Genomic DNA, 19,228 nt, shown 5'->3' on the forward strand with positions numbered 1-19,228 from the left:
ATGGTGAAGCTTGTGGGTTGATCTCGGTCAGCAATGGTGAGAATTTACCAACTGTGGTCCGAGGAGGGGCAAACCAAAAACAGGTGACAGGGTGTTGGACGCCCAAGGCTCATCGATGCACAAGGAAATGAAGTCTATTCCATCTTATCAAAGCCAACAGAAGGTCTACTGTGGCACAAGGCAGACAGAATTTGAATGATGGTTATGAGATAAATGTGTCACTGCTGTGTATGGGGCTGTGCAGCTACAGAGCGATCAGAGTGCTCATGATGACCCCTGTCCACCATCGAAAGCATCAACAATGGACAAGCGCGCGTCAGAACTGGTCCTTGGAGCAGTGGAAGAAGGTCGCCTGGTCCAATGAGTCCTGCTTTCTCTTACATCACATGGGTAGATGTGTACATGTGTGCTGTTTATCTGGGGAAGTAATGGTACCAGGATTCACTGTGGGACGACAAGCCAGAGTTTGGCAATGTTCTGCTGGGAAACCATGGGTCTGGCCATTCATGTGGACGTCAATTTGACTCATGCGACCTAAACATTGTTGCAGATCAGGTCCACCCCTTCATGACAATAGTGTTCCCTGGTGGAAGTGGTTTTTTACATATTGTTCAGGAATGGTTTGAGGAACATGATGAACAGTTCAAGGTGTTGCCCTGGCCTCCAAATTCCCCAGATATCAATCTAATTGAGCATCTGTGAGATGTACTGGACCAACAAGTTCAATCCACGCAACCTACAGGACTTGAAGGATCTGCTGCTAACGTCTTGGTGCCAGAAACCACAGGACACCTTCAGGAGTCTCGTAGAGTCCATCCCTCTGCACACGGAGAACCAACAGCATATAAGACTGGTAGTCATAATATTTTGGCTCATCAGTTTAGGTTTGTTATGCTCTGTAAATGATGTAAGGAACTGATGACAGAATTTAACATTTTTAGGAAAAAGTATTATTTTAATGTGCACAAGAACGCAATATAAAGCACAATTCGAGATTTTTAATTAATTTTGCTTTCCTTTTCACTTGAACGACTCCACAGAAATTTTAGAAATTGCAGTTTGCACTCCTTCAATCGTAATTTGTGATTCTAGCTGACTCTTCCTGGACCTTTTAAAGACTTTTCTTTAAAATAAATAGTCCCAGTGTCCCTCCTGTATCATTACATCAGATATATTGAATGGCTCCTCCCCCTTTTCAAATAGCCAATAGCGTTTAGTTTACCTCACAGACTGCAAGTCATACTTGACAGCACCATGGAAGCGAATCTGACCGCTGATGATACGTCGGATTCAATAGTAGAGGTGTGAATAAATTCTAGCCATTTTATTATTAACCAACGTACAGTTGGAAACCAGAAAAAAACTCGAGTGTTTGAGCAACCGAACACACATTTCCAACCCATATTGCTCTGTGACGTGTCAATGGTCGCTTTGGCCAGGTGGTGTTTATAGCATTGGGGGCGGAGCTTTAGATTCTAGAGAGCATTTGATTGGACAGAAGATGCGACGAGAACCTGAAGTCTGCTGTGATGTCATAAAAATCCGTGATCCATTTTAGCGGAAGTGAGAGACTGTAAGTTATGAATGCTATCTCCTAAATGCGAATTTTGTCATTGTTTTGGAACACACCAGCTTATTCATAACATTAAGGCTAACATATTCATACTAAAAGCTAAAAAACTTAAATTTTTATTTTTATTTAATTTTTATTTAATTATTTAATTAATTTTGTATTGATAATTAATAAAAAATAATATATAACAAATTACTCTATTATATGATAAAAAATAATAATAATTGTATAATTTATTGTTAAGAATTTCAGGGGTAGCCTACCTCAGACAGGGTTAGAAAGATGCCATTACAGTTTACCATTATAAAAAAGCACATGTAGCCTACAGCGCTTTCTGTTGGTAGGTTGAGAGATTGTTCTTTATTCATTGATAGGCTGTGTTTCAACAATTTTGAGTGAAATTCAAAATAAAATGTGTATTATTTTAAGGCTCTTATTTATCAAAAGATTTAAAGACGCATCAAACAGACTTAAAGAGCAAGAATGAATTTCCGAAACGCTAGAAATTAGGAAAAAATAACTAATTCAAAAGACAAAAGGTACTGTGTGCAAGAACGGTGAACCTATTCACTACTATTACTACTACTACTACTACTACTACTACTAATAATAGAGATATTAATATAATTTGAAGAAAGAGATATACACAATTGTTAAATGAGTCTCCTGCAGGTTTATTTCTGCCTGCTGAGGTCGATGTCAGGCACGGAAGCGACTGTGGGGGGGAATCAGTGGCTGTGGCTCAAAACCAGTAAGCTGCCCAACTAGACAAGGTTTTTGGACATTTTAGCGCGTTGCGTGCTTCAGTGCAAATAATCATCTCGCTCGCTGGATTTTGAGACACAGCCGTGTTTACTTCCGGATTCCTTAAATCAAGCCGCAGCGGGACTGAAGCTTTAGAATCTCAGTGTACTTACAGACATCAAGAAGACACGGACCACCGGCATCCTCAACACTGACAACTGAACCCCAGCAGCCCTGAGGACACCAGAGCTGAGTTCAAACCTGGAGAAACATTCAAAGTCAGTGAGGAGCAGCTCTATGTCCAACACTGTTATTTAGGCACAGAGACCAAAAATCTAGCCCTGGATATAATTTGAGACAGCCGGTGAAAGTCATATCAGACCTGGAGTGGATCAGAGCAGCAGAATGGACTGGTTGATGGGGTGAGTTCCATATATTGGTCACTTATAAATGATCATGTTGTGGCATAAATGTATCTGTCTTCACATTTGAAAAGTTTTATGCCAGATCACAAATTTAAGTTCCATTTGTTTTTGTGAATGCTGAACTTTGAAGTTTAGTGGAATATAGGGTTAGGGTTAGGGTTAGTTTATTTAACTCAAGTGGCTCTGTCATTTGTCTAGCGTTTCATACAGGGGTCCAGATTCAGAACATTGTCTGACATTAAAATTGTCTAACTTTAAACTGAACATTGCATTTTGTTCTACGTATGTGGTTTCCTTCTGACATCCTGCCACATGAGAAGCTACACCCTGACCTGTTGGGTTATTTTAGGTTAAGAAGCTAACAGAAGACTTAAATATGTGTCACTGATGTATTACAGATCCATTGAAACCTTTACTTTTTGATAAATGCTTGGATTTGATTCAGTTTCTGGCCAAGAGATTTTCTCAGGTATTTGCAAATAGTTGGATAGATATCTAAAAGTAGATTAGTTTTACATTAACTTGACTGCATGAGCTGCCATGTAAAATTTTCATTAGTCACTTAACATCTTTACCTTGTGGTTTGACAGTATAACGTGTGTATGGTTGGTTTATCTTATTAGGAGTTCACCCAAAAATGAAAATCCTGTAATCATTTACTCGCCTCATGTTGTTTCAAACCTGTATGACTTTCTTTCTTTTGTGGAACTTATTAGAAGATATTGAAAAATGTCTTGAGAGTTTTTGTCCATAATAACGCCAATGGGGTCCAATGCTGTTTTGGACCCCATTGACTTTCATTGTGTGACATGATTTGCATAACGGTTGAGACAAAGGGTGCTGTTAGTTTTAAACTGTTGACTGACTATGGTTCAAGCTTATATTTGGTTGTTTCATATCAACTGCAGGTTTAGATCTGCTCTGGGCCTCACTATTCTTATTTTGTCTGATTTTCCATTTATAATGGACCTTATTTTTATACAGCTGACATTGCCTATTTGCAAAGCAATGAGCATGCTTACGAGCAGGTTGATGCTGGGTTCCTGGTCTTGTAGAAAACCCATGAAGGGATAATTATTTGTAGACATATTTGTATTTGATTATTAATTTTGCTGCATAATTTACTGATGAATGATGTCCAGAGATTTATCTCATTAGGCAAAATTAAATTAATATATATATTTTTTTTATCCTTAAGATTTTAGTTCACTGTGTCTTTTTTAAATTTATATTTGCACTTTTTTCCATTTTTAGAAAAATCACCAATATGTAACGGACAAAATTCATTCTGAACTTTTTTTTTTATTTCTATAGCATTTATTTTATTTTATAATATATAATGTTTTTTAACCATTTTCTGAGCGAAGTCAGGATCTAAGAGTTTTGAATCATGTGAACTCCCATCTGCACTCTGATTGGTTGTTGCTGCATTATGCATAACTCTCATTTGCATAATGTTGAACTCATATTTGATCAAATCAGCAACTCTCAATAAAAATTCATTCTATTACAACAGAGACTTTTATGACTGTGCAGACTTCCCATGTGCAAAAGTAAATGCTATATATTGTGTATATTTCTTTGTTTTTAGGCTTTGAAGTCATGAATAAACACATGCAAGAAGAAACGTGTAATTTTAAGAACATCTCTGTTGTCTAACAGTGAGAGGTGACAGGTGGCTTCAGCCATAGACAGAAAAGGTCAGGCATTGTCAGGCATTCCTATGGGTTTATGCCATCATACAGCTGGTTTAACAGGTCCAAAGACAGTGACCATACATTCACATTCCTGTGTCATTACATAAGCACCCTCTCTTGACCTGCACTGCTGTTTTTGTCTGTTCTGGCCACATAAAGCATCATGCTGGCCATTGCAGGCTGATAGGCCAAATCTTTTCCTGTTTTGATGTCTTGCATAAGTGACATTTTGGCTTCTGCCCTGTGATTCACCCAGTATTCACGCAGAAGAATGGCTTTAATTGTGTTTATTCAAACTTGAAAATGAATTTGTCAATAAAGACATCATGAGCAGCAAGCATTTGTAAAAACACATCTCAATTTCCATGTTAATATGAAGGAAACAGACAAAAAAAAAAAAAACTCTTTCCCCTGCCTCTGCAGCCTTGGTTATGTTAGCATTAAAAGAAAGTATTTTTAGAGCAAAGGAAGTTTATTTTTATTGGCAAATATTTAGGAGTTTATTTATTTTAGGCAGCTATATCGGTTATTGGCCAATAGAGGGGTTTTTTTTTGGAAGGGGGTTATCAGAATCGGTCGATATTATATATTTTTTTTATATATCGGTTAATATTGGATATTTAATGGCTTATTTGCCTTATTTTTACACTTGCATTACGTTTGCTGTCATCTAACGCTCATTTAAAGTTAAACTTTCAAATATGCACGATACTTCTCTGCCGATACCGATAATTCAGAATGATATCTACCGATATTTGAGGAAAAAAAGGAAAGAAAGAAAGGAAAAAAATGTTCCCAATTATGCTGTAAACTATACAGGAAACCCTCTCATTTTAGTAGATTATAATTAACAACAGAGCCCAAACTATTATATTCAACTGCAATTTTTTTAATAATAATAATTATACTAAAATAAAAACTGTTCTTGACTTATACAAGTAATTTGCAAGTAAATCCTGAGGTAAATATGCAACGTTAAGTAACGCATTGTTCACACTTTTTCTTTCCGCGGTTTAAACACTGATTGAGCGAAGTTTTACTGTATCTTTAAACATACCTTTTGATGATAATGGATGTTTTTTCGTGCTACAACTATAAGCTATTTAAGAGTGTCAAAACGCCATTTATTGTTTCAATTTCACTATAAAATCAACATAATTTTAAAGCTGAGACTTTGTTTCATATCAGAAGTAACAAAATACAAAGCGATTTATGATTATTGTATGGGAGGTGCTACAAATGTTTGGTGTTGGGAAAAAACGCTAGCCTGCAACCCTGGCTTAAACTACGGGTGATTCATAGGGTCAAATCAAGCCTGCTTTAACCTCACCATAATGAGACATTTTCTTCATACACAGTATGAGTTGCAGTCTGACAAGTTTTTCTGCACCCTTTTGATTGACAGGATTTAATCGGCCCTGATCATTGGCTGTTTTTAAAATAATTGCTTTTATCAGCCAATACGTCGGTGCATCCCTACTTTCAAACACTAATAATTTAATAACACTGTTAAATTAACCTTTAGCTAATCGCAAAATGAATATTTATTCTTATTTTACATTATGATGGTGTAATGTTTAAATTCACATATGGCTTTTAAACAAATTAATTTAGGTAACATTTTAATTTAAGGTCACGTAGTTACACGCTACATGTACTTACTACAGTAATAACATTAAATGATGCATGATTACAAGTAACTAACCCTAAACCAAACCCTAACCGTAACTATATAGTTGTCACGACACAGAAGGGAATAGACGTGGATGTAAAATAAACAGTTTATTGACAGATCGGGAGCAAAACAGAACACAACAGGTGAAGGATGGTATTACTAGATGACATATAGGACTTAGCTGACTGTAACCCAAATGAAGATGAAGGAAGTGAGGTTGAGGATTATGTAGATCGAGGAACGAAGACACAGGGAGGTTATGAGGATCCGAAGACTGCAGACGACGAAGATGAGGATGAAGACGAGGATCAGGTACGGGAATGCTGAGAATCTCTGGTGAGAGCAGGAAGAGTCTGTGTAATGTGTGACGAGACCAGACAGTGAACTGGAGGGAGTGCAGGCTTGAGAGGCTGATGAGGGTGAACAGGTGCAGGTGATTAGAATTCCGGTGATGAACGAGTGGGTGGATCTGGTGTTGATGGCTGAGTGGATGTCAGGCGTAGGAGGCATGCCATCACCAGATCCTGTGGAGGGAGACAGAGGGTCAGTGTAAGGTTTGAGAATGGAAACCTGAAGTGAAGGTGAGATTCTGTAATGTGAGGGGAGTTTCAGGCAATGTGACATCGTTGAGCTGCCTCTGCACCTTGAAGGGACCCATATAGTGGAGACTCAGCTTACGGCAGGGCAGGTGGAGATGGATGTCCCGGAACTGTCCAGGGTGATATTGGGGTGTGTTCCCTCGTTTGATGTCTGCCTGTTCCTTGTGTCTCTGCACTGCCTGCTGGAGATGGACATGGGCTGAGTCCCACACCCTCTCGCTCTGCTGGAACCAGTAGTTGACAGCTGGAACCTCTGATGGTTCGCTGGACCAGGGGAAGAGAGGTGGTTGGTAACCCAACACGCACTGGAACGGAGTAAGGCCGGTTGTAGCCTGGCGAAGGGAGTTCTGGGCTACTAAGGTCGGTCATAAAACCGATGCCCACATGGGACCAGGGATGGTTGGGTATGGGTAATGGTGTGAGTTTACCTTCTGCGAGTCGACGGGGAGTGTTGCTGATGGCACAGACCTACCTCTGCCGTATCAGGAGATATCCTGGGCCATAGAGGGCCACCAGTAGCGTTGGCTGAGGAGCAACAGGGTCCGCTGGCTACCTGGGTGTCCAGAGCCCGGAGAGGTGTGAGCGGAGTCCATGAGGGACAGACGATAGGTCGATGGTATAAAGATACGTCCCTCAGGACCTCCCGGCGTAGCATGTTTGGTCAAAGTAATTCTGCTCCGCCGGGGACAGCTTCTTAGAGTAGAAGGCACATGGATGGAGGCGTAGGGATCACCCTGCCGCTGCAACAGCACTGCTCCGACTCCAGTGGTGGATGCATCGACCTCGATGACAAACGGTAGCTCAGGGTTCAGATGGCGGAGACAAATGCTGTCTTAAGGTCTTCGAAGGAGAGGAGGGCAAGAGGTGTCCAGGACAGAGACTTGGGCCGGTTTTTCAGGAGAGAGGTGAACTGATTAAGCTGTAATTCTTGATGACACAACGGTAAAAATTAGCGAAGCCCAGGAATCTCTGCAAATCTTTAATGGTGGTGGGTAGTGGCCAGTTCCACCTTCCTCTGGTCCATTTGGATGCCATGTTGGTCGATGTACCCCAGGAAGTGGGCGGAGGAAGTGTTGAACTCACATTTCTCTAATTTGAGGTAGAGTTGGCGATCCTGAAGACGCTGGAGAACTCATTTTACATGTTGATGATGTTCCGACAGGGTTTGAGTGAATCAGAATATCGTCTATGTAGACGATACAGTATAGACAGAGAGGTTTGTTAATCCTCTGCTGACGTTCCACAAGAGATGGTTGGAGTCGAGCTGCATTGGCTCAGGTGCTGGAAGGGTGACAGATGTTGCAGCGGTCGGAGGGTGCAGCGGGGATCGGTGCGGTGAGCAGGCTGACAGTCGTTGTGACATCCGGATGGTTTTATGGATGAAATTCCCGATCCCGATGGCATCATCTTTGGATTGTCCGAAGACCTCCTTCGTAGGGTTGGTGAAGGCTGATAATGAGGTGGTTACTAGGTGGTTACGTTGGACTGCCACAAAGACTGTGCTCGACCGGAGAGAAGAGAAATCATGAAGGCCACCCTTGCGCGATCCGTGGGGAAGAGATGTGGCTGCATTTCGTAGTACAGTGAGCATTGAAGGAGAAATCTGCTGCAATCCTCCACCTCGCCGGTGAATGTCGCTCGATGGGCCATGGGACTGGCAGAGGCAGCAGCAGAAGAAGGTGGTGACAGTGATTGCCGAACTGCTTGAACCAGTTCGGCAAACGGATCCGTGCTTGTGTTCAGGCTCTCAGTGCTCTGCATGGTAGGTCTAGACTTCTGTCACGACACAGAAGGGAACAGGCGGTGGATGTAAAATAAACTGAGTTTATTGACAGAGCGGGAGCAAAACAGAACATAACAGGTGAAGGATGGTATTACTAGATGAAACGTAGATGACTTAGCTGACTGTAATGCAAATGAAGATGAAGGAAGTGAGGTTGAGGATTATGTAGATCGAGGAACGAAGACACAGGGAGGTTATGAGGATCCGAAGACTGCAGACTACTGAAGAAGAGGAGGATTAAGATCAGGTACGGGAATGCTGGGAATCTCTGGTGAGAGCAGGAAGAGTCTGTGTAATGTGTGACGAGACCAGACAGTGAACTGGAGGGAGTGCAGGCTTAATATGGTGAGGCTGATGAGGCCGAACAGGTGCAGGTGATTAGAATTCCGGTGATGATGAACGAGTGGGCGGATCTGGTGCTGATGGCTGAGTGGATGGTGTGAGTGACTCCGTGACAATAGTAAGTACATGTAGTTAATTAATATTACTTATCTAGAGGAAGTACAATGTAACTATGACACCTTAAAATAAAGTGTAACCTGAATTTATTTATACAAAAAAGTAAGCTATAGAATTATTATAATTTATGGGTAACGGCCATAACATGTCAGTAATTATCAGCTTATCGGTGCCTGCCAGAAATTCAATATCACTGTATTATTCTCTGTCGATTTGATTTTGATTGTCTTTAATCTGGTCAGAAGTTGTTCAGGTTCTGTCAGGGGACTGTTAGCGTCCCTGCTTTGCATGATAGTTTTAAAGAATTTGAAGCTATTGATGTCAAGGAGGGGACTTGACACACTTGGAATGGAGCATAGAGCTTTTATTTGAGTGGAGATTTCCACAATGTAGAAATAATAGCGATTACAGAAAGGCCGGAGGGAAGGAAGCGTCTCCACTGGGTGGAGGGAGCCATTGTTTTCAGAACCGTGTTTTATGGGAATTGTGTCAGCTTTTACAATAGCATGACGTTTATTATGCCAGGTCAAGATTTTATGACTGGTCAACTTGAGTTATTAGTTTAGTTGGTTCTAGCTTGCTACAGTTAAATATTTGACACCGTTACTTTAACGTATTGTTTCCTTTCGACCATTTGTAGACCGATATTCTACAAATGTAAGTGTTTTACCTGGAATAAAAGGAAATAAATTGATTAGTTTGACAAAAGAAAGCATTATTATTTGCGGTCTTGAGAACTGTTTTTGATGTTTGGTGAAATATGGCAGTGTGTTTTTTCTTCTAAAAGGTCCTGGTCTGTCCTTGGAGTTTGTACTTGTTTTCTTTGGCATAGCTGCTACTTGCTTGTTTGCTTTCAATTTCTATACTTAGTGCAGAACTGACATTGCCAGTACATTTCAAAACAAGTCCAAATTTGAGTAAGCTCTCTATTGTATTTAAAAAAAAATCTTGTCTTTTTAAACATCTCTGAACTCCTATAGCTCTTACGTGATAAACTGTCTATTTCAATTGAATAAAAACACAGTTACATTTTTTTTAATAGCATCTTGTATTTGCTTATGACTCCTTTGTTTGTCCAGATCTGTTAATTCATTTAAAAAACATTGAAAATATTTTTTCTAGATACTAGAATGTATTTTCTTTGATGACCATGTTTTTTATTTCTGAATTAAAATTCAAGAGCGCCCGTCAAAATGTCTTGATATCATAATTAAAAAAACTCATTACAAGAATGAAATTCTAGAAAAGAAAACCGTTGAAGCAAACCATTTCTTCTTTTTTATTTCAAAATATTTAATAATTATTTAATAGTGAAAAAAATAAAAAAAACTGCTTATATAATAATAATAATAATAATAAAAACTTTTGTCCACCAAATAAAAGTAGGTTACACTTTATTTCCACTTTAGACATTCTACTAACTATAAGTAACTTTGCAACTAACTCATTAATTCAGAAAACTAGTTAACAAGGACTAACATGATAGAGACAATCATACAAGGTTAGTTCAGGTTGTAAGATGTCGTGGTTCAACTGAGAAAATATTTATGAATTCATAATTTAAGATATTTGAAAAATAATATACTTTAAAACAAATTAAAGCGTTTTCTTTAAAGCTACACTGTGTAGGATTTTCTCCCATCTAGCGGTGAAATTGTTTATGACTACCAACTGAATATTACTTTCTAGCCCCTCCCATTCCGAGGGCGTTTTAACTCCTACGGTGGCCGTATTATTTCAAATCTGCCGGCAGTCGCGAGTAATCTCCCCCTCGCATTCGTCACGGTGCCACAGAGTGTAAAAACGCGAAAGGCGAAGCTTGAATTTCCAGGTATGTCCCTCTTTGGCTAATGTATTTTCAAGATGGAGGCGCAACATGGCTGCCGACATTCGAGCGACTCGATTTCTAAATGGCAGATTCTACGCTTACGAGAATACTTGATTAGTTGGTATAAGTAATTACACATTAATGAGCACATATCATTTTGAAAGAACAAAGTGTTTTTTGCTAAGAATCAACTTAAAAAATTACACAGTGTAGCTTTAAAGACTCTTCAGAAGCGTATGAAATACATATATAATGTGTTTTAAACTAGATCTTTAATCGCAATGTCATTGATTCAAATGGGAAAGGCAGCGGTATCTTTCAGCTAGGAAGACTGACACTCTTGTGATAACTGATAATAACCTTCTGTGAAACCTCTTTTATCTGAAGTGAATTTCTAACAATGAGCTCATAGGGTTCACATTGTCTTTATTAGCACTGTAAAGCAAACATCACCACACAAAATGTCAATAAGACTAGCTTTCTAAAAGTGTTTTGAGATATATAGCTTGTGTAATGTTGGTCAAACAGACGGTTAGAGCCTCAATCAGTCTTTTAAAACCAAAAACAATCCCTCATAGCCTGTAGTTTTACCTTTAGTCTTTTTGATTGGCTGTCGGATGCAATGTCTGCTGTCAGCCAATGAGCAGAGGTCATGTGGTCTTGTCCATTTACTCATTTTAACTATATATTCTGTTGTCAAGGTGTTTCATAAGATCATTATTAAATATTAATCACTAAATATTGTTTTTATTCTGATATAGTTGCCTGAAAAGGGATTTAATGCCTTTTAATGTACATAAAAGCAAAGGTTTTATGAGTTTTAAAGGAAGTTTGACCGGTCAGTGAACTAAATCATTCCTTATACTGTACTAAAGTAAGTAGGCCTCATGGTCTCTCTGCTGGTCCTGTATTATAATAATGCATGTGCGCCCTCTTCAGGCTGTATACTGTTATTATTTCATCCTCATCCGTGAGCTTCATGTCTGTAAACATCACTGCCTGAATAATGACCTCTGCGGGTCACGGGACAGCTGGTAGATTAAATGCGCATTATTAAACGACATATTGGGCTCCATATGTCTCCTTTATGTGTGCGGATGACATGTCATATGTTATGTTATGTTTTATGCGGACAGGAAGCTATGCATAAGGATTGTAAGTATAATGTGTTCATGGACCTTTTTTATCAACATCAATTTTTGACATCTTGTTTTGACTTCAACTTAATTTGAATGACCTTTGTTGAAATTTTGTTAGTTGAAATTTTCCATGTACACTACCGTTCAAATGTTTGGGGTCGGTAAAGGATTTGTTAATGTTTTAGTGATTTATGTGATGAAAAATATCATTGTAATTTAAAATAACTGTTTTCTATTTAAATAAGTGTAATTTATTCCTGTCATCAAAGCTGTGTTTTCAGCATCATCACTCCAGTCTTCAGTGTCACATGATCCTTCAGAAATCATTCTAATATGCAAATGTGAGGCTCAAGAAACATTTCTGATTATTATCAATGTTGATAACTGTTGCGCTACTTCATATTTTGACAGTGGATATTTTTTTCAGGATTCTTTGATGAATAGAAAGTCAAAAGAACAGCATTTATCTGAAATATCAATCTTTTGTAACATTATACATGTATTTACTGTCCATTTGTATCAATTGAATGCATTCTTGATGAGTAAAAGCATTCATACTTAAAAAAAACAACAACTTTGAACGGTAGTGTAGTCTCAATTAATATGAGATTATAAAAGTTGTATGTTTAATAGTTATTAAAAAGGATTAGATATTAGATATTATTCTGTTTTCTAAGACTGATCAAAAGTTATAAGGTTAATTGTGATTTTTATTGTCATCCATATGAAAAAAAAAAATCTATTTAGTATAAAATGTCAAAATGATATTTTAATAATCTATATTATTATAGTTTTTTTATTATTATATTTTCGGATTTAGAGTATATACTTTATACACTCCTATACCAAGATAAACTTATTTTTTATAGTATCAACTATTATATCAGTTATTGACCATTACATGGAAATATTGGCCTGAATTCCTATATTTGGTATATTCCCTAGTAACATTAATTCATAACGGAACACAAGCAGTTTGTTTATTGCACAATATCACCTTTAACTTCTTTGACTTGTGTGCTGTGTAATTATTAAAAGGAGGATTGCAATATGTCCAACCACTGGACAGCAAGTCGAGGTCAAATCAGTTCACATTCCAGCGCCACTGGCATCGAGTCAAACCCGAACCCCTCCACATGCACAGCTGCAGACGCTTCACCATAGTGCTGATATACTGGACACAAGAAGCAGAAATATGAGCACAATTCAGAAGCATCTGGATGGGCATTAGTCATTCATCATAACCTCATATATATTCAGTTATTTATAGGCAAGGAAAGGACTAATTCATTTGAATGCACTGAATTTGAATTTGAGTGAGTTTGAATGGTTTTGCTTTCATATCTGTTCCCTGTTACTTTCATTCTGAAAGTATTGTGGCACATCTGAAAGAAATTCTCACATATTCAAAAGAGCGATAGAAGTCTTTCACGTCTCACAGTGGATGTGGTCTCTAAGCTCTCACTGGGAATTGAGAACAAATCTTGCTCTTTTCACACAGAAAAGAATCTAGGGGTGTAACAATATATCGATATATATAAAATGCTAGCTAAGAAGTTAGCTAACCCTAACCCAAAACAAAAAGTCAACATTTCCATTACTTGATTTAAAAAAATACTTTTCTTTTATTTGCCAGGATGTTAAATTAATAAAAAGTGACATTTATAATGTTATTTCTATTTGTATTTCAAATAAATGCTGTTCTTTTAAACGTTCTATTCATCAAAGAATTCTGAAAACATGGATCATGCTTTCCACAAAAATATTAAGTAGCACAACTATTTTTAACACACATAGTACAACATATAATGATAGTAAATAATAGTAAATGTACATGTAATAATAGTAAATAATGTTAATAATAAAATAAATGTTTCTTGAGCATCAAATCAGCATATTAGAGTGATTTCTGAAGAATCATGTGACACTGAAGACTGGAGTGATGATGATGAAAATGCAGCTTTGATCACAGGAATAAATTACATTTAAAATAGAAAACAGGTATTTAAAATTTACGTTAAAAAAGTACAATAAATGCAGCCTTGGTGAGCATAAGAAAAGTGAAAAATCATAAACTATTGAAAATTAGTGTACACAATTTGAATTGTGATTAACATAACACTACGGTGGAAATGTTTATGACTTTTAAAAAGAAAAAGAAAAATGACTTTATTTATCCTAAATAGTCCACATTTAGTCATTTTATTCTCCCAGTACATTTTCAGACATTTTCTCTCAATCTTTCTCATGTCTTAAACGTGTTTGCAGAACGATGTGAAACTCTTAGTGTCAGATGTTCTTCAGCTTATGACGAGAAATGAAACTATACGGTGTGATGACTTCAAGTGTAATGCTCTAGATTACAGGATATTGCAACGAGATAAAACGGTTACATGGAATATACCCTCAAAAACCCCACAGTTCAATCTCTCGAGTCTGAAATATGAAGAAAGCCACCTGATATGAAGTTTCATAATCATTCATGCAGATGGTGCGAGAGTTAGTGAAGTGACAGTTCAACCGAAAATGAAAATTCTTTCATTATTTACTCACGTCATTGCACCCGTATGACTTACATGAAGCACAAAAAGAATTTAGCAGAATGTCCAAGCTGCTTTTTTTCCATATACTGAAAGGAGAAAGTATCCTGTCAAGCTCCAGAAAAAAAAAAAAAAAAAAAAGCATTTTTAAATGACTTATTGCCAGGCCAAAAATGCTTAGAGTCTATGATTGGATCATTATTGCAGTGATTATTATGTTTCTAGCTTGTTATATGTTTGGCAACAGTTCTTCTAACCCTAACTGATGGAGTGTGTAGCTTTTCATTTCTTAAACAACCATGTATGAAGACACATCATGGCCATATTCCAGGATGACAATGTCAAAATTCATCAAGCTCAAATTGTGAAAGAATGGTTGGGAGAAGCATGAAGAATCATTTTCACACATGAACTGACTCCTCTGAGTCCAGACCTTAAATTCATTGAAAGTCTTTGGGATGTACTGGAGGAGACTTTACAGAGTGCTGGACATTTATTTCCGTCAATATTTGGTCAAGATCTTGTATTGAAAATGCAAGAGTCCAGCACTCTGTAAACATATAACATTCTAGAAACATAATAATCACTACAATAATGATCCAATCATAAACTCCAATCAGCAACTTTTTTTTTGGCCTGGCTATTTTTCCAAGTCTTCTGAAGCCATGTGTTTGTTTCACCTTAAATTGTTATGTCCGCATTAATACACTAGATGGCAGCACTTCATCTTCAATAATTCTCTCTAACTATATATCTTTATACGACTGTAAAAGAAGTTCAATACACTAACCCTCATGCCTATTTTTTAGCCTATTTATAACTCTTTACACCCTGTTTCTTCTGTTTGATGATTCAAATTCACCGTTTACCAGTCGTTTTGAAGCGAAATGAAACGCATTAAGTCTTTTCTGTGTCTTGAAAGGAGATGTTGGACTATATTGGGAAGTATGCAGACATGAGTGGAATGTTCTAGAGGAGTGAGAGCAACACAGCGGCTGTTATCATCTTTACTCAGCCTCCCACAGATGTTATCATCTTAAACCTGATGTGTGAAAACGAATATCGCATTCTTCAGCCATTTATCCAAACATAAATCGAGTTACATAAGTTCGTAAACTTCCTCTCGGCGCCAAATAGTTTACGGCGTCTGAGGTTTCATTGACTTAAACAAGGTTTGGATCAATTCATCACAGTGTTAACTGTGCCTCAAATCTTGTTACATTAATTAGGTTAGTGAGCCAACATATAATATTCAGTGTAGGCTGTTATTCTGGAGCTTTCCTACTGTTATGAGACGCATACACAACAGAGACTCTGTGGTTCATCTGGTGCTGATTGATTTGACTGTGTGCATGTGCCTACAGGCAGAACGTCCTGCCAGGAGGACCGACACATTTCAGCAAACACTTACGTCACTCTGGTCACATGGTGCACGTTATAGGTCTGAGCAATGCAGCCTCACACTGTTTGCAACAGGAGATTGTAAAATGACACAAAAGCCTGCTTGTCCTTTTTGTGATGTATGTAGTTTACACAAGCCAAGTCCCTTCATTAATATAGCGCTTTTAACAATATAGATTGTATCAAAGCAGCTTTACAATGATAACAGGAAATTATAGTAACCGAGATTGTTTTGGCTTTACAGCAGCTCTAGGATAAGGTTGTTATCCAGCTAAAGTTAGTTTTGATTGATTGATTCACTTCCGTTGCAAAGATCATTAGTTATTAACTTAGGGCCGCTTACACAACACCTTTCTAACAGAAAACCCTCAACACGCTCCGGCCCGCTCATCCACACAAAACAGTGCCTGGTGGCTCGAGAACGCAAACCCTGAAATAGATTCCAAGGTGTAAGCCTTGAAAAGCCTTTCTGTGCAAACCTCAAAAATGCAAACCCGCGAAAACGGCGACGGCGTGCACATGCGCATCACGTGTTAGTCTATATGTATGCGCGTTTGAATATATATGTGCGCAGGTGTGTAGTCCTTCTTTATGAACCAACCCTCAACAAACTACTTGTCTGGCCTTAAAAATGTATAATAAATAATTATTTATCACTTCCGTGTAGCCACGTTAACTATCCCGACAGCGCTTTATCTGTACAGAGGTAAAGGGAAGGGAAGGAGGCCTTTACAGGGGAGAGACTAGTTGACACTTCAGGACTGCGTTGTCGTCGTGTCCAGACGCAGGTCCTTCATCAAATCTGGATACGGCCTGGATCTGGCAGACTGCGGTAAACCTCGGGATAAACAGAGAGACTAATATTAACTTAGACGCCATTCTTCTTATGATGTAACAAGTACATCAGGATCAAGCATAAAGTCTATAATGTGTTTCACGAGTTCACGTTGAAATCTGATGTAATCTTAAAATGCGTATTTGGCTTGCTGTCCGGGGGGAGGGCTCCGAGCTCAGAATTCAGCCCGACCCCCGAGTACTCCCCCCTATAAATGTATAGATCATGAGCAGACCCAGCCGAATGTGAGGTGATGGGGTGGTGGAGGGATGCTGAGAAATTAGTCATGAGACAGGAGGTAAGGGAAGGCTTTATTTATACTGGCTATTTCTTGTGCTGATTGGATGATTACCTGAACATGCTCCTCCCGAACTTTGTTACATAAAACTTCATTATGTGTATACTAGGCCAAAGATTATGTGATTCATTATGTGCCAAAGATTCATTATGTGTTTTTAGTCTAGATTTAAACTGACAGAGTGTGTCTGCTTCCCGGACAATGTTAGGAAGACTGTTCCAAAGTTTTGGTGCTAAATAGGAAAAGGATCTACCGCCAGCAGTCGATTTTGATATTCTAGGTATTATCAACTGGCCGGAATTTTGAGATCGCAATAGACGTGAAGGACTATAATTTTGTGAATTGGTAAGTTTCATCAGGGTGTGAAAAAATATAGAGCTGCGTATCATCAGCATAACAGTGAAAACTAATGCCATGCTTCCTAATTGAAATATCTCCCAAGGGTCGCATAGAGTGAACAGCAACGGTCCTAGTACTGAGCCTTGTGGTACACCATACTGAACTTGTGATTGATAAGACATCTCTTCATTTACTGCTACAAACTGATAACGGTCAGATAAGTATGATTAAACCATGCTAATGCAATTCCACTAATGCCAACATAATTGTCGAGTCTATTTAAAAGAATGTTGTGGTTCGATAGTATCAAATGCAGCACTAAGATCGAGTAACACTAATAGAGAGATATAACCACGATCGGATGATGAGCAAATCATTTGTGACTCTAATGAGAGCTGTCTCAGTACTATGGTACGGTCTAAATCCTGACTGGAAATTCTTGCAGATATCATTTCTTTCTAAAAAAGGAACATAGTTGTGAAGATACAGCCTTTTTTTACAGATTTTTTTGGGGAAATAAATTAAATAAATTAATACTTATATTCAGCAAGGATGCATTAAATTGATCAAAAGTTACATTAAAGACATTTATAATGTTACAAAATATTCTATTTCAAATAAATGCTGTTATTTTAAACTTTCTATTCATCAAAGAATCCTGAAAAAAATTGCAAAACTGTTTTTAACTGATAATAAGAAATGTTTCTTGAACATCATATTAGAATGATTTCTGAAGGATCATGTGACACTGAAGACTGGAGTAATGATGCTGAAAATTCATTTTTGTATCACAAGAATAAATTACATTTTAAAATATAATCAAATAAAAAAAACAGTTATCAAATAAATGCTTATGGTAAGCATAAGAGACTTCTTTTAAAAACATTTAAAAAACGTACCGCTCCCAAACTTTTGAACGGCAGTGCATAATATATAAGCTGCATCTTAATTGGTATTTAGATATATTTACAGACCAAAACAATTTGGTTACCAACATTCTTCAAAATATCATCTTATATGTTCCGCAAAAGAAAGAAAGCCACACAGATTTGAAACGACATGAGTAAATATAAATAAACATAATTTTTATTTTTGGCCAAACTATCCACAAAATATGAAATCTTTTTTTTATGAAATGAGACTCTAATAAGAAACTAAAACTGCCAGTAGGTGGCAGTAAATGTCTAATTGAAAAAAGTTAAAGTTATTGAGTCATTCATTCATTTGATTTGTCCAAATGGCTGATTCATTGAGGAATGAAGAAGTAAATAGCTCTCATTATGAATGGGCCATTGCATATTTGGTTCACCGACTGATTCGCTTAACACACAGATTCATTCAGAAACGAAACACCGCTGTGTGTTGTTCGGAAATGCACTACAGTTCTGCTCTGGCTTTAGAAGCAGTATTTTCATTGGAAATTTTTTAGTAAAAGCAGACAATATTGCGTCTAAAATATAACACAATATTAACTATTGAACTGTTATTCAGCTCTGTTGTTCATTCATTCAAACCGATTAAAAAGTAATTAATTCAAATGAATTAAACATTTTTAAATAGACTGCAGCAATTAACATTTTGTCAGAACCAGTTAGTTGCATGTGTTTTGTTGTTGTTGTTGTTAAGTTGTCTTTTCAGATTATTTAAAAAAAAATATTAAAATTTTTAAAAAAATAAAATTAATATTATTATGTTTTATGTATTATGTAAAAAAATATATTAAAATGTATTATCTTAATTATTAAATGTATGTTTTAATGATCATTTGTAAACACAAATATATGAAATAATGAAAATATTAAAATGTAAACAAGTTGTAGTGAAAATTAAATTGGCATGATTACTAACCATCTTTAAAAGTTTACTTAGTTTCAGAAAAACTACTACAATAAA

General features: G+C 37.3%; 1 protein-coding gene across 1 annotated transcript in view; it reads left to right on the top strand.

The window, feature by feature from the left end:
• Window positions 1-2,312: 2,312 nt before the first annotated feature.
• Window positions 2,313-19,228, top strand: part of mob2a (MOB kinase activator 2a) — a 49,522-nt gene continuing 32,606 nt past the window's right edge. Inside the window, exon 1 of the mRNA XM_084095519.1 lies at window positions 2,313-2,739. Within this exon, the coding sequence (XP_083951645.1) occupies window positions 2,723-2,739 (17 nt within the window). The 5' untranslated portion in view covers window positions 2,313-2,722. The remainder of the gene's footprint in view (window positions 2,740-19,228) is intronic.

This window comes from Abramis brama, assembly GCF_963993115.1.
Source record: "Abramis brama genome assembly, chromosome: 20".
Taxonomy (NCBI): Eukaryota; Metazoa; Chordata; class Actinopteri; order Cypriniformes; family Leuciscidae; genus Abramis; species Abramis brama.